At 44.6% G+C, this 20,480-nt stretch overlaps 1 protein-coding gene across 4 annotated transcripts in view; it reads right to left on the bottom strand.

Moving 5' to 3' along the window:
- Window positions 1–20,480, bottom strand: part of LOC122554615 (retinoic acid receptor RXR-gamma-A-like) — a 168,716-nt gene that overhangs the window by 101,861 nt on the left and 46,375 nt on the right. The window contains exon 1 of one of the 4 annotated variants that reach the window (XM_043699929.1): window positions 7,609–7,903. The exons of 2 other annotated variants lie outside the window; for them this stretch is intronic. In XM_043699929.1, coding sequence (XP_043555864.1) covers window positions 7,609–7,657 — 49 coding nt within the window. In that variant the 5' untranslated portion in view covers window positions 7,658–7,903. Of the gene's footprint in view, window positions 1–7,608; window positions 7,904–20,480 lie in introns of those variants that run through there. One more of the 4 variants, XM_043699925.1, reaches the window with a different exon arrangement.

Genomic DNA, 20,480 nt, shown 5'->3' with positions numbered 1-20,480 from the left:
TCCCCGTGTCTGCGTGGGTTTCCTCCGGGTGCTCCGGTTTCCTCCCACAGTCCAAAGATGCGCAGGGTCAGGTGAATTGGCCATACTAAATTGCCCGTAGCATTAGGTAAGGGGTAAATGTAGGGGTATGGGTGGGTTTCGCTTCGGCGGGTCGGTGTGGACTTGTTGGGCCGAAGGGCCTGTTTCCACACTGTAATCTAATCTAATCATTAAAGACACCAACCCAAAGGGTACTCTCAGCCTTTGCTGTCCTCAGCACTTCCTTCTACTAATATTCAATTTGTAGAAGCACTGATTCATCAGCTATGGGGTAAAAAGGGATGCCTCTAAGTGGCAATTAGCAAGAATCTTCTTTGCCTTTGTTTGACTTTATACTATAACACTTCATTAAGATCTGTCATCAATGTTGACCATAACTCCCTCCTGACTGTATACCACAATATCACCCCTGCTGGGTATGTTCTGCCCATTGGACAGGATATGCCCAGGGATGATGATGGCGGCATGTGGGTTATTGTCCGTAAGTTATGATTTGGTGAGCATGACTATATCAGTGCATTGCATGACTTGACTGTGAGACAGCAGTTTTAGCACAAGCCTCCAGTTTTTTTTTTAATGAGGGAGGAAGTGGGAATGTGGAGCAATCCGATCAGCCCTGGTCTGCTTGAAGAGAGGAAAAGGCTTGAAGGCCCTGTTCCTGCTCCTAATTCATATGTTTGCATGCATGCCTGGATTAATCTATTTGGGAGTGAGTCTTAAAACAATCTAATGTCTTCCCTCATCAGGGTTTAGCACAAGGTGCTCTCCCCGTGTCCATCCACTGCAATACAGAGCTATGCAGAGAAACAAGTCACTGGGGAAAGGCCTGTTCCCATGCTCAATGATCTTGCTAAGTGGAGATATCACTAAAGGAGAGAGAAGAGACATACATAACATGTGCGATCAACCATTGCAGTGAAGGACTTCGACAGGGGGTGTGGAGATGGCAACATTACATCAGTATGACTGGATTAGTGAGCCAAAGCCCCTGGAGGACACATGGCTGTTAGCAGAATTGAAATTTGATTCAATTTTTTTTTCCTTACAAAATACAAGCTATTCTCAGCAATGATGCCAAGAAACCACCCATGACTGTCGCTTAAAACCCATGCTGTTCACTGATGTCCTTTAGGCAAAGACCTTTGCAGTCCTTACCCAGTCTGACCTAATGTGACTCCAGACTTACATCTGTATGTGTGATTCTTGACCAGCCTTGAAAACGGATAAGCAAGCCATACAGATCAATTATGGATGAGCAACAAAATATTTAGGTTTGCCAGCAACACCCATGTTCTTTGAAAGAATCTTTTTAAAAAGAAAATCACAAGGCCACTGTATTCAGGGAAAGAAAATGTGCTTTAGCTAATGCAGTGCAAGAGGCGGTCAAACTGGGACTGGTTACAACAGCTGTGCAGGAAACATCAAACAGGATTCATAACCAACTAGAGTACTTGGTCATTGTCCTTTTCCAGACCCTCTTCCCCTTAGCCCTGGCAACATTGATTGATTCTTTGGTTTACCTTGCCCCTAATTTCTTAGAAGTGTTCCCTAACCTCTTCAGCGCTCTCCAAAATCTTTAAGACCCAACTCAGAACTCTCCTCTTGAGCCAAACTTTCAGTTGCCCATTACTTTCTCTCTATTCCCTGGTGCCTTTGAGCAAACATTTCTTTGGGTGAAAGGTGTGACCTATATCCGACTTTCTATCACCTTGGGCTAAAGCACAGCCATTTCCCATCCAGCCGATTAGAGAGGCTGGGGTGGGACTGAGAGAGAGTTGAGAAGGGACAGGAGTTTGAGACATGCTCAGACATGAATGGACAACTTACCTGTATTAAGCCTCTTCCCATTGGCAAGGACACAGTGGCCAGCTCAGAGCAGAAAGGCTCTCCTCCACAAACATCCACCATCCTGCCTTCTCGGCCAGTTCAAATGCCACACCCTGCCCAGTGACCTCTGATGTATGACATTTGCTACACCCTAGTGCTGTCGACTATCTGTCAGCCTCTTGGAGTAGGTCAGGCCTGACAACTGTGAATTCGGCTCACAGCAAGTCAAACCTGTTCCCACTAATATTTAAACACACAAACTGTGTCCCCTCTGTTCAAACTGGGTTTCCAAAACGGAAAGAAAAAAGATATTTCCATTTCTCTAGCACCGGTTCTGACTTCAGGCTGCCCCATGCAACCTTACAGGCATTGAAGTAACTTGGAAGTGCAGATACTATCGTAGCGAGTTTCCACAGTAATGTGCGAATGACCAGGGAATCTGTTTAATTGATGATGGTTGAGCGACAAAATGCTGGTCAGGACACAGGGGAGTATATGAATAAGAAGGGTTGAGGGGGATATGGGCCAAATGCTGGCAAATGAGACTTGATAAATTTAGAATATCTGGTCGGCACAGATGTGTTGGACCAAAGGGTCTGTTTCTGTGCTGTCCAGCTCTATGACTCTGACAGTTCCCTTGCTTTCCTTTATAGTGCAAAATACACAACAGCGAAAAGCAGAAAGCAGTAACATCAGAGGGTATACTGTGCACTGTCTATAATCCTACAATACGTCCAATAAGTCCTGCTGAGTTTCTCCAGCAATTTACATTTTGGTTTCAAATCCCCAGCATCTGCAGTCCTTTTGTTTCATCCCATAATATTTTCCTTATCACACTTTGATATTGCCATTACCATCATGACTTAGCAAGATTCAAACATCAATTTGGGACATCAAGGAGTACAAACATTTTCAGAAATGTTGCCACATCTTAATGTCATGCAGCCGCACTGACAATTAAAGACATGCATTTCCAAATGGTTAGAGGATCAGTTGGGCTCTGATTAACTACTGAAGACAATGGATTTATATTCAGTGATTTAAAAGTGAAATATCAAGGTCCATACAGCTACAATTAATTAGTGTATCAGTACACAGAGTACACCGTGCATTAAATGGTATAACATTCTGACCCTGTAAAATAGGTGTGTTGGCTGGTGGTTTAGATTGGTCAACGCATTTACAGATGTTGCTAAACTCAACAACATAGTAAACAGCAAGCAAATTAGAAGGACATGGAGTGGAGAAAATGGACAGGCACAGGAAAATCATTGTTGAATGTTAAAAAGACTGAAGTCCTTCACTTTGGACAGGCAAAGTGATCTGAATGCTATAATGGGTGGTGCAAGAACAGAGGGGAGGGGCAGCAAGGGTCTATATTCTGAAACCTATGAAAATGGCAGGAGGAATTGATGAGACCATTTAAGGATGTGCGGGAAATGTGACTTCGTTAACAGGGGCTATGTATACAAATCAAAGCTGGAGCATTGCGTACAATTACAGGCACCAGATATTATGAAGGATGTCAAGTCCTTTGAGAGAGTGCAAAGGGGATTTTCCAGGGTGATACCAGAGGTGCAAAACCGCTGTTCAATGGAGTAGCTGTGAATCTTCTCCTGTAAGCAGATAAAGTCAAGGGACAATCAAATTCACCAGAAAGTGGGTCAGTAACCAAAAGTCAGAGATTTAAAGATAACTGACTTAAGATCCAGAAAGGAAATGATAATAACTATTTACTTGGAAGACTGTTATTCACTACCTGCAAGAGAGGTGGCATCAGATCGTGTAGGAACTTGAGAGAAATGATTCAAGAGGAGATGGTGGTGTAGTGGTAATGTCACTGGACCAGTAATGCAGAGGGACAGAACAATGCTCTGGGACACGGGCTCAAATCCCATTATGGCAGATATTGGAAATTTGATCCAATTATTAAATCTGAAATTGAAAGCGCATCTCAGTAATAGTGACCATGAAAATTAGCGTCGGTTGTTCTGAAGATGGGTCACTACATTTGAAATGTTCACTGTTATCTCTGCACAGATGCTACCAGTTGAGTTTCTCCAGCACTTTCTGTTTTCATATGTTTCAGATCTCCAGGATCGCTGATCTGTGTTTTATTTTAGAATCAACTGTAGATTCTTAAACACCCTCTGCAATGGTTGAGTGAATTCTGGAACAGTTAAAAACAGGGAGCAAGTACTGACCTTGACAGTGATGCCCAAACCACTTGAAAGAATGAAGAGGGGGAAAAAAAAAGTGCTATTAATCTGAAGGGCGATAGGGGAAAAAGCTGACTTGTGAAACCATATTTTAAAGAGCAGATAGAGCCAATAACAGGCTGCATACTCTTTTGTACTGTAAGATGGCATGACTCTACACTAATAGGTCTTTTGCCAAAGTTATGGTGGTAGACTGAAGACAGTAATAAGAGTCATAGAGATGTACAGTATGAAAACAGACCCTTCGGTCCAACCTGTCCATGCCGACCAGATATCCCAACCCAATCTAGTCCCACCTGCCAGCACCCGGCCCATATCCCTCCAAACCCTTCCTATTCATGTACCCATCCAGATGCCTTTTAAATGTTGCAATTGTACCAGCCTCCACCACTTCCTGGCAGCTCATTCCATACACGTACCACCCTTGGCGTGAAAAAGTTGCCTCTTAAGTCTCTTTTATATCTTTCCCCTCTCACTCGAAACCTATGCCCTCTAGTTCTGGACTCCCCCCACCATAGGGAAAAGACGGGAGAAAGTGAGGACTGCAGATACTGGAGATCAGAGTCAAGGGTGCAGTGCTGGAAAAACACAGGAGGTCAAGCAGCATCAGAGGAGCAGGAGAATCGACGTTTCAGGCATAAGCCCTTCATCAGGAATGAGGTCATCAGTAACAGACAGACTGGCCAATGTAACTGGACCTTCAGGAGGAGGATTCCACAGGGTGCACTAGCCAAGAAGGACTTTCAGTTACAGCAGGGCAGATTTGCAGCATGGGTTTGCATGTGGAGGTTACAGAGTCAGAGAAACCAGCCCTCTCAGAATAAGTAGCAGCCATTTCACAGTCCACCCAGCACAGAAACAGCCCTTCAGCCCACCCGGTCAAGGCTGACTAACAAACAACAAGCTGCACAAATCCCTGCATTTACACATTTACTTGCACCTGGTTCATCGTCCAGTTGAATCGTTCATAGCCCTGACATTTTAAACTGCTCATCCTGAAGATTCTTAAATGATGTGAAAGTACCTGCCTCCACTACCCTCTCAGGCCACGTATTCCATATGTTTACTACCCTCCGGATGAAAAGATATTTCCTCAGATCTCCTGGAAAGCATTTGCTCATCTTAAATGTATGCTATGTCAGCCATAGGGAAAACATTCTCTCAATCTACCATGTTTATATCTCTCAATTTTGTATACTTTAATCAGGTACCTCCTCAGTCTTTTCTTCTCCAATAAAAAAAAAATTCAGCCTATACCTGAAATGGGTCTCCAAAAAAAGAAAGACCCAGCCTTCAACTTACCACAACAATAACGAGAATGATCCCAACTTCTGGGATCGCTCTCTGAAAGCCCAAACTTAACAAGGCAGTTAAGCCTTCAAAACTAAAATGGAACACACTCCAGTGTCAAAGGGCAAATCTTTACAGAAAGTAAATGCATTTCCCCTTCGTGTTGCCGGTCTGCATTGGTGAATCACAACAGGACAATACTGAGGTCCACCCAGTGCGAAAACACTGCAATTCCCGATTCAAATCGGCAGCAAGGCGGACTCCAATCCCTTCTCCTGTCACACTGCTCAATGTTAGGTGACTCAGTAATGGAGCTGGTTTACAGTGGGAAGGTTATGGGGAGGGAACAGACTGACATAAATACTTTCAAACTTATTCTTCGGCATTTTGGGAGAAATAAATGAGTCACACGGCTGGATCCTAATAGCTGGAGTTTGACCTCAAAAATAAACAGATATTACCTTCTCTGAAATTATTTAGAATTATTTAAATTATACCCCTCGATTAGAATCGCACTTGGACCTCACTACCTGGGTACCTGTAATTCTACATATAAACCCTCCACCAAATACCTTAAGCTCCAGTCTGTAACTCACTCTTGGATATCTGTTATTCTATATTAAAACTCCACAAAACTCTCAATTGGATTTTAGCCTGGAGCTCACTCCTAGGTAACTGTTGTTCTATATATAAACACCTCAAGCCCCTCAATTAGATTCCAGTCTGTAAAATACTTGCAGGTGTCTGTTATTTTGTATTTAAACAGCCTCAAACACCTCAAATTGTTTCCACTCTGTTACACATACATGGGTATCTGATTTTCTATACATATATAAGTACCCAAATTCCTGAATAGATACGAGCAGAAACCTGTAATATACCTCTGTAACTGTTATTGGACAGCCAAGAAGGGGTTTTACTCTACCATCTAACCTCTGTTGTACATGCCCTGTTGGCAGGACAATGAAATATGGAATATCAGTATTTGCTGTACATTCAGACACAGTGCTCAATGTCATACACTAATCGCCAGAGTCACCACTGTCCCAGGGAACCACAGAGCTACTCACTCATTGGAGAGAGATGACTGGTGCTGGTTTAACCTGAGGGTCTCCATGCCTCAGGCAAGGGGAGAGGTTGAGAAAGAGAGTCCTTCACGATAACCTCAGATGGTGTGGGAACTGAATGTATGTTGTTGACATCAGTGCAAATCAGCCGTCCAGCCTAGTCAGCCAACCAAACCCACCGCCCCACCAGAAACATTTAAGCAGGATGAACAGCTAGTGAGCCTGCAGATTTATACAAATTTCTGACAATAATGGACAATACTGCTGCATATTCAGGGTAAGATACAAAGCATGCTCAGGGAATTTAGGATAAACTGAATGAAAATAAATGCCATGCATTTATAAAGAGTAAACAACAGTTAAGTGCAGTGTAAGACAGTGGGGAATACACTGACAGAATGATTGCTGTACGTTTATACTACACACACTGATAACTGACGGCTGTATATCTAATTAATACATGCTGTACAGGGCTACACCGCTAGATTTTTGCCTTTCCTCTTGTCACCAGCAATCCTGTACTAGAACCAGTTACTGTCCACTGCAACAGTCATACTGGTTTTGGCAGGGTCAGGGAGCAACTGCTCAAAATGAATAGAGCTGATTACTCTGCTGGAATGGAACGGACCAAGTGTTGGGAATCTCTCTTATTTAAAAACAAAATGCCACATTATCTCCTCCACCTACAGCCATACCCAGTGCCGAGATGCAAGTGAACCCTGTCTCAGTGAATGGGCGCTCAGGGAGTTAAATGTGGAACTCAGCATTGGAGAGGGAGGTGCTGTATATCTTCAATATTGGGCGGGGAGAATTACTCGCTATTCCGGACGGTTTTCGCATCCTCTAGCATAAATTTCGGGCGGGAGGTCTCGATAGGACAAGCAGGGGGGGCCCCCACACTCAACAGCAGAGGTTCGAAGCCCGAAGCGCTGCGCCTTGCCAACGTGAATGATTGTTATTTAAAAACAAAATAGGACACAAACAAAAACACGTGTGCAGCTTTTTGCTTTTAAAACAATAGCAGAGAACCTCGAATGATTGAGGGCGGGAAAGAGTTAAAACTAAGAAGAGTCCTAACCGGGGGGGGGGGGGTGAGGGAACTTGTTCCCCCCAGCTCAGGAAGGCGAGAAAGAGAATGTGAGAGGGTGGATTGAAGGCTTACTCACGGTTATAGGTGACAGGGAGTTTCATGAAGTGGTGGTAGTGACCGTACATGTTGCTGCTGCTGCTGCTACCTCCCTCTCAGGAACACTCACTGGTCTGTCTTCATAGTTTTGTCTGTTGCTGAGAGAGAGAGTGTGTGGAGAAGCTGCAGTCCCGGGAATGGTGCTAATAGGAACTAGCCACCCCCTTTACTGAGAGAGAGAGAGAGTGGCCTCAGCACGGCTCTCTCTGCCTGTCCCTGTGTGTGTCCAACTCTCCAAGCCAGGGACAGACTCTTTTTCCGTCTCTCTCTCTCTCTCTCGTCTCCCCTCCCCTCCCCTCTTCTCACTGCCACACGTCAGAACCCCACCGAAGCCAAAAACTCTTAAAGCGGCATTGCCTGAGCCAGCCACAAGTTCTCAGAGCCCACAGTCAGCACTGAGGAATAGCCAGAACCCTTCAACCAGACCACAAGGCTGTTCACCCCCACCGCAGCCAGTACTGGACAGAGGACAAGGGCTAGTCACCTCCTCGGGTACACACTCTGAGCAAAGAGCTCCATGCAGTCAGCACAGCAGCCCATGGGACTAATGCAGAGGAAAGTAGGACCGGAACAAGGCGGCTCCAGCAGAAAGCTCACCTATTACTTTGGCAGTGCATTAGAAACAGAGCGGGCCATTAAACCAAAGAACAAAGTTATTCGGAGACCCCATCCCCAAAGCACACAGTCCACGGTATGCATTGCCTACATGACACTCTGAACAAGACTATTGTGCCTCCTGCACAGTCCACAGAGCAGTGTGCAACATGCACTCTTAAAGGGCCAGTGTCAGGAAGGTACACTCTCGGGAAGACAGGAAGTAGCTATCCAGCTCTTCTGTGCAGAGCCTGAGAACTGTATCAGCGTCTTCATGAAAGGAAGAGAAGACCTTCACTGACTCTCAGAACTTGCATTTCTATAGCACCTATTCCTACCCCAGGATAGTCACTGAGAATTTAACAGCTAACGAATTGTTACTGGAGTGCTTGAAGTAAGTTGGGGAAACACAGCAAAAATGCAAACATCAAGCTCCCATAGGGAGCAGGCAAGAGCTCGGACATTTGTCCACTCAGTTATATTACTCAGCCAACTATGGCATCTGTGGTAGTAGTTGTAAACCACTCTTTGCATTGGGTAAGAACAGAAAGGTGTCCTTTAACTGCACCTGCACTTGGCCCTTTGCATATGCAAACGGGAAATTTGACACAGGCACAGAATATTTCAAACACAGCCTCAGCATACCTTCCTGTTCTTGTCCTGTCACCCTGTATGTTGCACCACTTGGAAAGTGTACCCAGTGCTTTCAAACGGGGTGAGGTTTTCTGCCTCTTCCACCCTTTCAGACAATAAGTTCCAGATCCCCTCCACCACCCATCCCCCCCTGCCGGGGGTGGAGAAATGACTCTTCCACTCCCTTCTAACCCTGCCATTAGTTCATTTAAACTATGCTCCCTGGCAATGGACTTCTCAACTAAGGGAAATAAGTTCTTTCTATTCATGTTCGTCCCTTTACAGTCCTGACATAAATCTGGAACACTCTCCCTCGGAGAAGATGTTCGTGATCAATTTAAATTCTCGAGTCTGAGAAACAAAACTCTTTTTTTTAATTGGTTAAGACTATTGCAGGATAAGAAATGAAAGTAGATAAACTAAACTGGGGGACAGTGACAGATTTCTGGATGTTAAAGGGTTATAGAGCTATTGCGGGGAAATGGTATCGTGAAGAACATCAGTCATGATATAGATGAATAGTAGAGCAGATTCAATGGGCCAAATGGCCTTCCCCTGCTCCTATTTCCTAAGACCAAACTCAATGGAGTGACAGCTTTGAGGAGCTGAATGGCCTCTTAGAGACATAAAGATGTACAGCACAGAAACAGATCCAACTCATCCATGCCAACCAGATACCTAACCTAATCTAGACTCATTTGCCAGCACTTGGCCCATATCCCTCTAAACTGTTCGTATTCATATACCCATCCAAATACCTTTTAAATGCTGTAATTGTACCAGCCTCCTCCACTTCCTCTGGCAGCTCATTCCATACACGTACCTTGAAAATGTTGCCCCTTAGGTCCCTTTTATATCTTTCCCCTCTCACCCTAAACCATGCCCTCTAGTTTTGGTCTCCCCCACACCAAGGAAAAGACTTTGTCTATTTATCCTATCCATGCTCCTCATGATTTTATAAACCTCTATAACGTCACCCCTCAGCCTCCGACGCTCCAGGGAAAACAGCCCCAGCCTATTCAGCCTCTCCCTATAGCTCAAATCCTCCAACCCTGGCAACATCCTTGTAAGTCTTTTCTGAACCTTCTCAAGTTTTGCAAATTCCTTCTGATAGGAAGACCAGATTTGCACACAATATTCCAAAACTGACCCAACCAATGTCCTGTACAATCGCAACATGACCTCCCAACTCCTATACTTAATGCTCTGACCAATAAAGGAAACCATACCAAATGCCGCCTTCACTAGGAGAGAGTGAGGACTGCAGGTGCTGGAGGTCAGAGTCGAAGAGTGTGGTGTTGGAAAAGCGCAGCCGGTCAGGCAGAATCTGAGGAACAGGAGGGTCGACATTTTGAGCAGAAGCTTTTCATCAGGAATTGCATTCTTCGATATCCTATCTACCTGCAATTCCACTTTCAAGGAACTATGAACTTGCACTCCAAGGTCTCTTTGTTCAGCAATACTCCCTTGGACCTTACCATTAAGTGTATTAGTCCTGCTAAGATTTATCTTTCCAAAATGCAGCACCTCACATTTATTTAAACTAAACTCCATCTGCCACTTCTCAGCCCATCTGATCAGAATCCTGTTGTACTCTGAGGTAACCTTCTTCGCTGTCCACTACACCTCCGACTTTGGTGTCATCTGCAAACTTACTAACTATACCTCCTATGTTCACATCCAAGTCATTATATGAATAACAAAAAGCAGTGGTCCCAGCACCGTTCCTTGTGGCATACCACTGCTCACAGGCCTCCAGTCTGAAAAGCAACCCTCCACCACCACCCTCTTCTACCTTTGAGCCGGTTATGTATCCAAATGACTAGTTTTCCCTGTATTCCATGAGATCTAACCTTGCTAACCAGTCTCGCATAAGGAACCTTGTTGAACACCTTAGTGAAGTCCATATAGATCACACCTACCACTCTACCTTCATCAATCCTCTTTGTTACTTCTTCAAAAATCTCAGTCAAGTTTCTGAGACATGATTTCCCACACACAAAGCCATGTTGACTATCCCTGATCAGTCCTTGCCTTTCCAAATACATGTAAATCCTGTCCCTCAGGACTCCCTCCAACAACTTGCCCACCACCAACGTCAGGCTCACTGGTCTACAGTTCCCTGGCTTGTCCTTACTACCTTTCTTAAACAGTGGCACCACGTTAGCCAACCTCCAGTCTTCCGGCACCTCACCTTGACTATTTGCTTACATTTGAATAATCCCACAATTTGAAAATTTAGTTAATTGTATTTTTCACATTTTTGCTTCCTTCCTAAACATATCATGCTTTCTCTGTCAACTGTTAAAAAAAATGAATGAATCGAAGATCTAATTTGTCATTAGTCTGTGGAAGTCTCTGCCCGGCGTGCCATTGAGACTGGATCATTGAACTTATCCAATGCTGAGTTTGATCAATTTTTGTTAGCTAAGAGAGTCGATGGTTGTGGAGAGGCAGACAGGAAAGGAGAGTTCAGGCCACAATTATCAGCCATGAGTTTATCAAAAAGCACAGAAAGTTTGAGGGTCTGAATGACCAAATCCCATTCCTCATTCTTGCAGATCCCCTCCCACATTCTTGCAGATCCCCTCCCACTGCCCAGGATTGGCAAATCAAGCAGTCTTCCTGAATTGTTTGATATTGCAATTCATCCAGGAGTGTGATCAGTAATGTTTAACATTGTCTGCTGCGACTACTGATACACTCAGGGCACCAGGACATGTGATGTGACACAGTCCTGCCCTAGGCATCTGCGTCTGTGGGAAGGGAACCTTCATGGGTGTCAAACTGGAAGGGGAGTCAATGTAAAATCCTAACGGCACCAATACAGTCAGCTGTCAATTTACAACTGCCCTGTTTAGAATACTGCTTCAAGACCTGCTTCAGTCCCTGTGAATTGTCGGCTGGGTTTTAATTTATAATTATTTTACAACACTCACAAAACTTCAGTTTCTAGAAACATAGAACATAGAACAGTACAGGTCCTTCGGTCCTCGATGTTGTGCCAACCTTTTATCCTACTCTAAGATCAGACTAACCTACATACCCTTCATTTTACCATCATCCATGTGCCTATCCAAGAGTCGCCTAAATGTCCCTAATGTATCTGACTCTACTACTACCACTGTTGGCAGTGCATTTCACACACCCATCACTCTCTGTGTAAAGAACCTGCCTCTGACATCTCCCCTAAACCTTCCTCCAATCACCTTGAAATTATGCCCCCTCATGATAGCCATTTCCGCCCTGGGAAAAAGACTCTGGCCATCCACTCTATCTGTGCCTCTCATCATCTTGTACACCTTTATCAAGTCACCCCTCATCCTTCTTCACTCCAATGAGAAAAGCCCTAGCTCCCTCAACTTTTCTTCATAAGACATGCCCTCCAGACCAGGTAGCATCCTGGTAAATCTCCTCTAAACCCTCTCTAAAGCTTCCACATCTTACCTATAATGAGGTAACCAGGACTGAAAACAATATTCCAAGTGTAGTCGAACCAGGGCTTTACAGAGCTGCAGCATAACCTCGTGGCTCTTAACTCAATCCCCTTGCTAATGAAAGCCAACACACCATACGCCTTCTTAACAACCTATCAACCTGGGTGGCAACTTTGAGTTTGCTCAACCAGAACAGACCAAGAAAAACAGTTCCATCAGGGCTGACCTAAAGGAGCAATATCCCCATCTAAAGTCTTGGACAAAAACCCCTTCATTCTGTGAAAAGGAAAATGTCAAAAGAATTTAATGTAATTTTAACCATCAGACGTGGTATTACAATTCAACATGCTTTGTACAGTGGTCCTCAGCACATCCAGTGATACTGACTGTATCTCTACTGATCCTACTCCCTCAACAAGCAATACTGGGATCTGGGAAGGGCTTAATGTAGAAGTATTCCTCGCAATCCCCCGGAGGAAAGGGATGGAATCTTTCCCCCGGAATCTATACCTTGGATCTACAAGCTATCTTCTCCTGAGTCTTAACTGGTGGATAACAACCAGCCTAAAAGATTATAGTAATCAGAGAACTGAGTTTCACCAGGCGATTTTGACACTGACAGTCACTACTACATTGTAGAGAAGACTCATTTAGTGTCAGTCTTGTGGTTAACACCAACACCGAATGGCATTGCTCCATTTTGAATTAAGCCCTGCTCTAGTTTCAGTTCAGAGGAATCTCTGAAGAGGTGGCTGAGGGCTATTCCAGAAAAATGCTGGTTTAACTTCAGCTCAACGGGAATGTATCACATCAGAGAATGATACAACACTAAAAGTGGCCATTCAGCCCATCCTGTCTGTTCTGGTTCCTATCTAATTGGTCCCAATCTCTCATTCTTCTCCTATAGTCTTACAAGTGACTCTATCATTTTATTTGCGCAATTTCCCTTTCAAACCTCTGTCTGAATCTGTTCCCATCAACCTTTCAGGATGTATATTCCATATCCCAACAACTCATTGTTGGTCAAAATAAAACTTACTCTGCTCTATTTCACCAATTATTTTCAAAATTGCTGTCATCTTGTTACTGCGGCCACTGAAAACAGTTTGTCCTTATTTACAATATCAAGTCTACTCCATGATTTTGAACATCTCTATCAAATCAACCCTCAATCTTCTCTGTTCCAAGTGAACCATCCCAGTTTCTTCTCAAAGTTGAAAGGTGACGACCCCCTTCCCTGGTTCCATTCTAGGAAATCTTCTGCGGACCCTCACCAAGGCTTTAACTGAGATGCAATTCTCCAGTTGAGGCCTAACTAATGACCATGTTGCATCTCACTGAGCTGACAGGTTTGTCTTGGCTTTTGGACAGGCGCCCCAGGTTGAGGATTGACAGTGCGAGCTGGCAACAGTGTTGGAGCTTGGAGGATTTCCCAAGGGAGGCCTACTTCAGATCAACCCTAACCTGGAATTTGGGAGCTTAGAAAGATCCGGAGTCACCTGTGATCTCGGAAAACTGGGGAGGGTAAAAGTCCCATTATGGGGAAATGAAAGTAAATTGCATATCTTTGAATATATTTGTTTGTTAGGTATTTTAGTAGGGGAAATGGTAAGAGGTCCAGTTGACTGACAGTCAAGATAGTTCTCTTCGTGTCACGGAGAGCTGTTCGGGAGGGCGGGGGAGCGGTATTGTGAGATTGGATAGCGAGATGGGTGAGTGAGGATAGAAGACTTATAAAGGCACAAGATCACGTTAGAGAAGTGCTCGAGCCAGAGATGGCAACCCTAACTGAGGGCTAGAAGCCACAACACCCTACACCATCAGGAGGAAGTGAGGACTGCAGATGCTGGAGATCAGAGTCGAGAGTGGGGTGCTGGGAGAGCACAGCAGGCCAGGCAGCATCCGAAGTAGGTTGGAGAGGAGGGAGAAGTGGATAGATGGAAAAGATGATGAACAGGTCAAGTGGGTGGTGCCGGGTTTGAGGCTTGGGACTGGGATAAGGTGGAGGGGAGGGGAAATGAGGAAACTGGTGAAATCCACCTTGACCCCGTGTGGTTGCAGGGTCCCAAGGCGAAAGATGAGGCATACATTCTCCATAGGTGGAGGACTGGTAAACAGAAAAGAAGGAGGGAGTGAAGGTAAATGAGAAATGTTTATATTGACTGGCCATGGCTACTGAAGTGATGTAAGGATCAGTATTGAGCCTTCATGTATTTACAATCTTAGATTCAAGTCCAACCTGCTCCAGCAGTGTGCAATAACATCTCTGAACAGGTTGATTAGAAAAACAGGTTAATTTTTTTTTAAATTAAGAGACTGCGAATAATGTTTCCTGACAATTCAAATAATGGTGGAGATGTAAGCTGTGGGGAGGACAAAGAGTGACTTCAAAGAGGTTAAATGAGTGGCCAACAAGGTGGCAGGTGGAGTGCAATGTGGCAAAGTGAGAGATTATTCGCTTTGCAGTTGAAGAATAGCAAAGCAAAATAGTTTTCAAAGGCGTAAACCTGATGCTCACGTTCAGACAGCCTTCGATGTAACATAACCAGAAATTGCTGGAAAAGCTCAACAGGTTTGGCAGCATTTGTGAAGAGAAATCAGGGTTAATGTTTCGGGTCGATGTACTTGTACAAAGAACACAAAGATATAGCATGTGGTTCCAGCAAGGAAGCACACTTTAAAGAGACTTCCCCAAAGTATATTTAAGGACGGATATACTTGCATTGAAGACAGCACAGCAAGGTATACTACATTGGTCCCTGGCTTGAAGGGGCTGCCCCTGAGAGGCTGAGTAATCTGTACTCTTGGAGGTTTGGAACAATGAGACAGTGGAACATTCAAGATTCTGAAGGGGTTTTATGGGTTGATACTGAGAGGCTTTTCTCGCTGACTGAGGAATTTCACAGAATCATTGAATCTCTACAGTGTGGAAGCAGGCCATTCAGCCCATTGAGTCCACAACAGATTCTCCGAAGACCACCCCCCCAACTATCCCTGTAACCCTGTATTTCCTCTGGCTAATTCACCCAGCATGCACATCCTTGGACACGATGGGCAATTTAGCATGGCCAAACTACATAGCCTGGATATCCTTTGACTGTGGGAGGAAACCGGAGGAATCCCATGTAGACACTGGGAGAGCATGCAAACTCCACACAGACAGTCACCCGAGGGCGGAACTGAATCCAGGTCCCTGGCGCTGTGAGGCACCAATGTTAACCACCGAGCCACCATGCTGCTCAATTTTCACTCAGACATCTGCAAAAACTTGGAATTCTCTCCCTCAAAGGGTTGTGGATGCTCCATCACTGAATATGTTTAAGGCTGGAGTACACAGATACTTGGTCTCCCAAGGGAAATGGGGAGTGGACAGAAATCAGCTCTGGTCATATGAAATGGGGGAGCAATCTGGGTGGGTTGCTCTACTCCTGCACCTATTTCTCACGTTCTCATGTAACTTTGGTACTTTCCTCATTTGCCATCCACAGAGGGATCACAATCAGTAAACCTGGCTGATCTGTTTCCATTTCTCACCTTCCACCCCTCCCAAATAATCTAAATAATGTTGAAACCGGCTAACTCAATACGGGTTAATTGTATTTCCTGAAACCATCAGCACATTGGGCAATGACTGTTTTCTACAGGAAGGAGCACATTACACTGCGAGACACATGCAGCACATACATATATATATTGGGCATTGAGTCCATTGAAAAGGCTGGGGTATAAAAAACAACAAACCAGTGAAAGCCATTAGCATGAAAATATTAATTAGAACAGTGCAGTTGTGCTCAAAAGTAAATATGAAAGAGTACATCCAAAAATAGATTTGTTTTTGCTCAACTGCATGTCCTGAAATGGAACAAGCTGTCCTGCAGGACCTGTCAGTTCAGGCTCTGTGAACACTTGGATAAGCACACAGCCTTCCATGTGTGCTAATGCTCTCTCTCTGTCTTGCTGTCTCTCCCTTGATTGTTCTCTCTTAACATTCTACTCTGTCTCTCTCCATCTCGGTCTCTCACCCTCCTTTCCTGTCTCTCTTTTTCAATGTCTCCCTCACACTGTCTCTATTTTTCTCTACCTCCTTCCCTCTGTCTCTCCCTTTCTCTCTGATGCTTCCTGTCTCTCCATCCCGCTCCCTGATAATTTCTCTCCCACTCTCTGGAGTCCCTCTATCTCTGCCTTGCTTTCTTTCCCTCCAACTTTCTCCATCTCCTTCTCTCTGTCCAGATTTCCTTTTCTCACACTCTCTTTTTTCTCTTGTCTTGATCTCACTCACTCCATCTCTGTCAGTTTCCCCTTCACTCGCACCCTCCTCTCACTCTGCCACTTTCTCTCCTGTCTCTTTCATTTCCCCATCTCTCTCCGTAACAAAAATCAGACACCGTTAAAACTACAGAAGAACAATGACCTTGAGTTTAAGATGTAAACAGTGAATTCTTGCTGAGATCAGAAGGAGGGTGTGGAGGTTAAAATCATCCAAGGTGCAGCAGAATGTTCAAAAACTTCTATTTTCTCGAATTGTTGAATTGGGGAGGGGGGGGAAGGAAGGGCTGGAGCGACGTCGGGTGGGGAAATGATGTGCAAAAAGCCTACAGGCGTAGCCTTCTGAAAACAGAAAGAAAAAATGTTGGAAGCAACACAGTACAAACATCAGCACTTGTGCAGGCTTTCTGTTTTCACTTTGGATTTTCAGCAAATGCACTTTATCTGTACAGAACAATCAATGGATTCCCAAAGGAAATTGAAGATTAAACAGTCTGGAATTTGGGATGGGGCGCATTACAGACTGTGACAATACCTTTGTGTTACATGATAGGCATTCACAGAAAATTAGATGGAAATTACAGACAGGCTCAGGCCATTCAGCTCAAACGATCTATACCATGTGAGCCTCCTGGCTTGTCCTTTTGCCTCAAGAGTTTGGCTAGCTTCCTCAATGCGAGTGTGGGACCTGCCTCCCCTCCTTCCTGCAACAAGTGAGTTACCCACATTTTCACCACTCTCAGTGCAAGGAGTCGGGAGTTTAAAGCAGTAAGTTATAGGTCTTAAAACACCAAATAATGCACAATTATACTAACTGATAAAGGATATGCCTGCTTAACAGAATAAGTCACAAGGTTCAACAGTTTCCTTTCAAACAGCACACAATCTTAGTATCAACTAAACCATCTCACAGCCAATAAATTGCTGTGTTGAACAAAGAAATCTGGACTATTTTTCCCCTCGGGCCTGTTCCCCCATTCGATAGAATTGTGACTGATCTGATTTGTAGCCTCAACTACACTCTCCTGTGCACCTCGCTCCCCCTCCATATCCATTGACTCCCCAGTCAATCCAGGATCTAACTCAACTTCAAATAAATTCCATGCCCCAGCCTTCACTGCGCTCTGGGGAAGAGAATGAAACTGACTAATGATCTGAGGAAAGAAAGCAATTCTCCTCATATCTGTCTTTCATGGAAGACCCCTTATTTTTTAAACAGGGTTCCTCCGCGCCCCCCGTTCTAGTCTCTCCCACAAGGGGAAATGTCCCTTCAGCCTCCACTCTGTCAAGTCCCCTCAGAAGCTCATACATTTCAATAAGGCCACCCTGTACTCTTCTAACCATCAGCATGTACAGACTCAATCTGACCTCATAAGAAAATCCCTTCATCTTAGGAATCAGTCAGAGATGTGCTTACTGCTGTAATATAAGAAACGTGGCGAGCAGATGTATGATAATGAATCTGTTTTTAATCATGTGGGCTGAGATATAAATATTGGCCCAGACACTGGGAGAATTCCCCTGCTCTTCTTTGAAGTACACATTTGGGATCTTTTACAATTGGCTTAGTGCAAGAAGATAGGGTCTCAGTTTAGCACCTCATTGAATTGATGACACTACCAAAACTCCCTCAGCACTGCACTGGAGCATCGGCCAGGAACGTGCGCTCCAGAGTGAGACCCCTGAACCCATAACACTCCAACTGAGAGGCCACAGCCGACACCGTCTCGTTGTCTCCCATCCAGACAAAGGACAAGTCACTGCTCTGTCTCAGGGGTTCGGAGGGAGGGAAAACAGCTGGACGGTCAATGGCCCCAGCCAGACATCACTGTAAAGTCCACATCAATCAGACCTTTGCAACTGAAAACTGAGCTGATTATTTCGATCAAGAGCTCTGAGTGCACTACCCACATGCTCACTCCGGATGGATTTGACAGTAGTACGATGTGATGTGAACAAATGCACTCTCGTTAATAAATCATAAAGTGTATGTTATATTATTGCAGTGTGCCTGGCTGCACTTTGAGGGTGGGCATTGCAAAACCCCAGGAATATCAAACCTTTCTTTAAACTGGGGTCACTGACCTTTGTATGCAACCCACAGGAGTCTTTTTTTTATTTGATTCATTTTCATCTTGTTGATGTCATTGAAAAGACGGGTATTTATTGCCCATCACCGTTGCCCTGGTGATGGTGCTGACACAAATTGAATATTGTCAGAAGATAGTGAAGCATTAATACGGGGTATTTGTGCTGTGGTGGGCATCATCCTTGCCTTTGAGCAGAGACTCCGAGTTCAAATCCCACTCTCAGGCTTTAGGGCCAATGACAGAGTGCCCATGGTGTGCTAAATCCTTCCAAAATGTAACACTGGGGTCAGCCAGAACCAGTAGCTAGCTACAATGCAAAAGCCTCCTCATGTTATAAAGACAAGTGTGCAGCTATCTGTGGCAACTGTCCCCATCATTTCAAAGGATTGTTTAGCCAGAGGAAGTGGTGGAGGCTGGTACAAATGCAACACTTAAGAGGCATTTGGATGGGTATATGAATAGGAAGGGTTTGGAGGGATATGGGCCGGGTGCTGGCAGGTGGGACTAGCTTGGGTTGGGATAGCTGGTCGGCATGGACGGGTTGGACCGAAGGGTCTGTTTCTGTGCTGTACAACTCTATGACTCTATGATGAGGACAGAGTTATACAAGGTGGTGTCAGACAGATAGGCCAGACAAAGCACAGACAGAATGTTTCCCATCAGCAGGACACTAATGAATTCTCGGAAACTAACTGACTCCTCGTTGCTTTCTCTGACTTGTATGTAGATCTGGAGTACTGTGAACAGCTCATCACAACATTTTTAAAAAAGGATATAGACAAACATTAGAACGTGCACAAAAGACTTTGAAGAATTAAAACAAAACAGAGAAGGAACAGGTATCAGTAAAGGAGAACTCTGCTCTAGAAAATAAAGGGGTGATGTGATAGAAGTCTTCAAAATTATGATTCCAGTCAGGTATAGGCAGAGAAGATGAACTTACGTTTGAGGGAGTCCAGGAGCCATTATTTATCAGATGGTCCCTAATAAACCCAGTTGTGAATTCAGGAGAACCTTCTTTTCCCACAGAGTGGTGAGTATGAGGTTGAGGCGAGTAGCATTGAGGGAACATGAATAAATTTATGAGGGAGAAAGACATGGAAAAATCTGGTAATAGTCAAATGAAGGTAGACAAAGGCTTGTGTGGGGCATTAACACTGGCACAGCACAGCTGGGCTGAATGGCCTGTTTCTTATATACGGATGACAGCCGGCTCTATCTCACCGTCACTTCTCCCAACTCCTCCACTGACGCTAAACTATTATAGAAGAGACCCTCCCTCATAAGCAGAGAATGGATAGGCAGACACTTTCTCTCATCAATTACCAGGAAGAATAAAGGTCTGCCTTCAGTTGCCTTGGCCCAGGCTCTGGAACTCTCTCCCTACACTTCTCTGCCTCTCAACCTTACCTTCCTCCTTTAAGACACTCCTTAAACCTTTAACTAAGCTTTCAGTGACCTGACCTAACAGCTCTTTCTGTTGTGCGAGCTGTCATACCTTGTTTTATAATGTTTCTGTGAAGTGCTGACATTTCACTGCATTAATGGTGCTATGTAAATGCAAGTTTTTGTGGGGTTACATAGACGTGTGACAGAGAAGGGATTGGGAAGTAAGCAATTAGGGTTGGGTTGAAGTCAGGTGGGAGGAGGCTAGCATGAAGCATTAACACTAGCATGGACCATATGGCTGACACGGCTGGCCACAGAGTCACAGAGTCATAGAGATGCACAGCATGGAAACAGACCCTTCGGTCCAACCCGTCCATGCCGACCAGATATCCCAACCCAATCTAGTCCCACCTGCCAGCACCCGGCCCATATCCCTCCAAACC

The sequence above is a fragment of the Chiloscyllium plagiosum genome, chromosome 11 (genome assembly GCF_004010195.1).
Source record: "Chiloscyllium plagiosum isolate BGI_BamShark_2017 chromosome 11, ASM401019v2, whole genome shotgun sequence".
Lineage (NCBI taxonomy): Eukaryota > Metazoa > Chordata > Chondrichthyes > Orectolobiformes > Hemiscylliidae > Chiloscyllium > Chiloscyllium plagiosum.
Note: the sequence above shows the minus strand (reverse complement) of the source record. Positions and strands in the feature narration are given on the sequence as shown.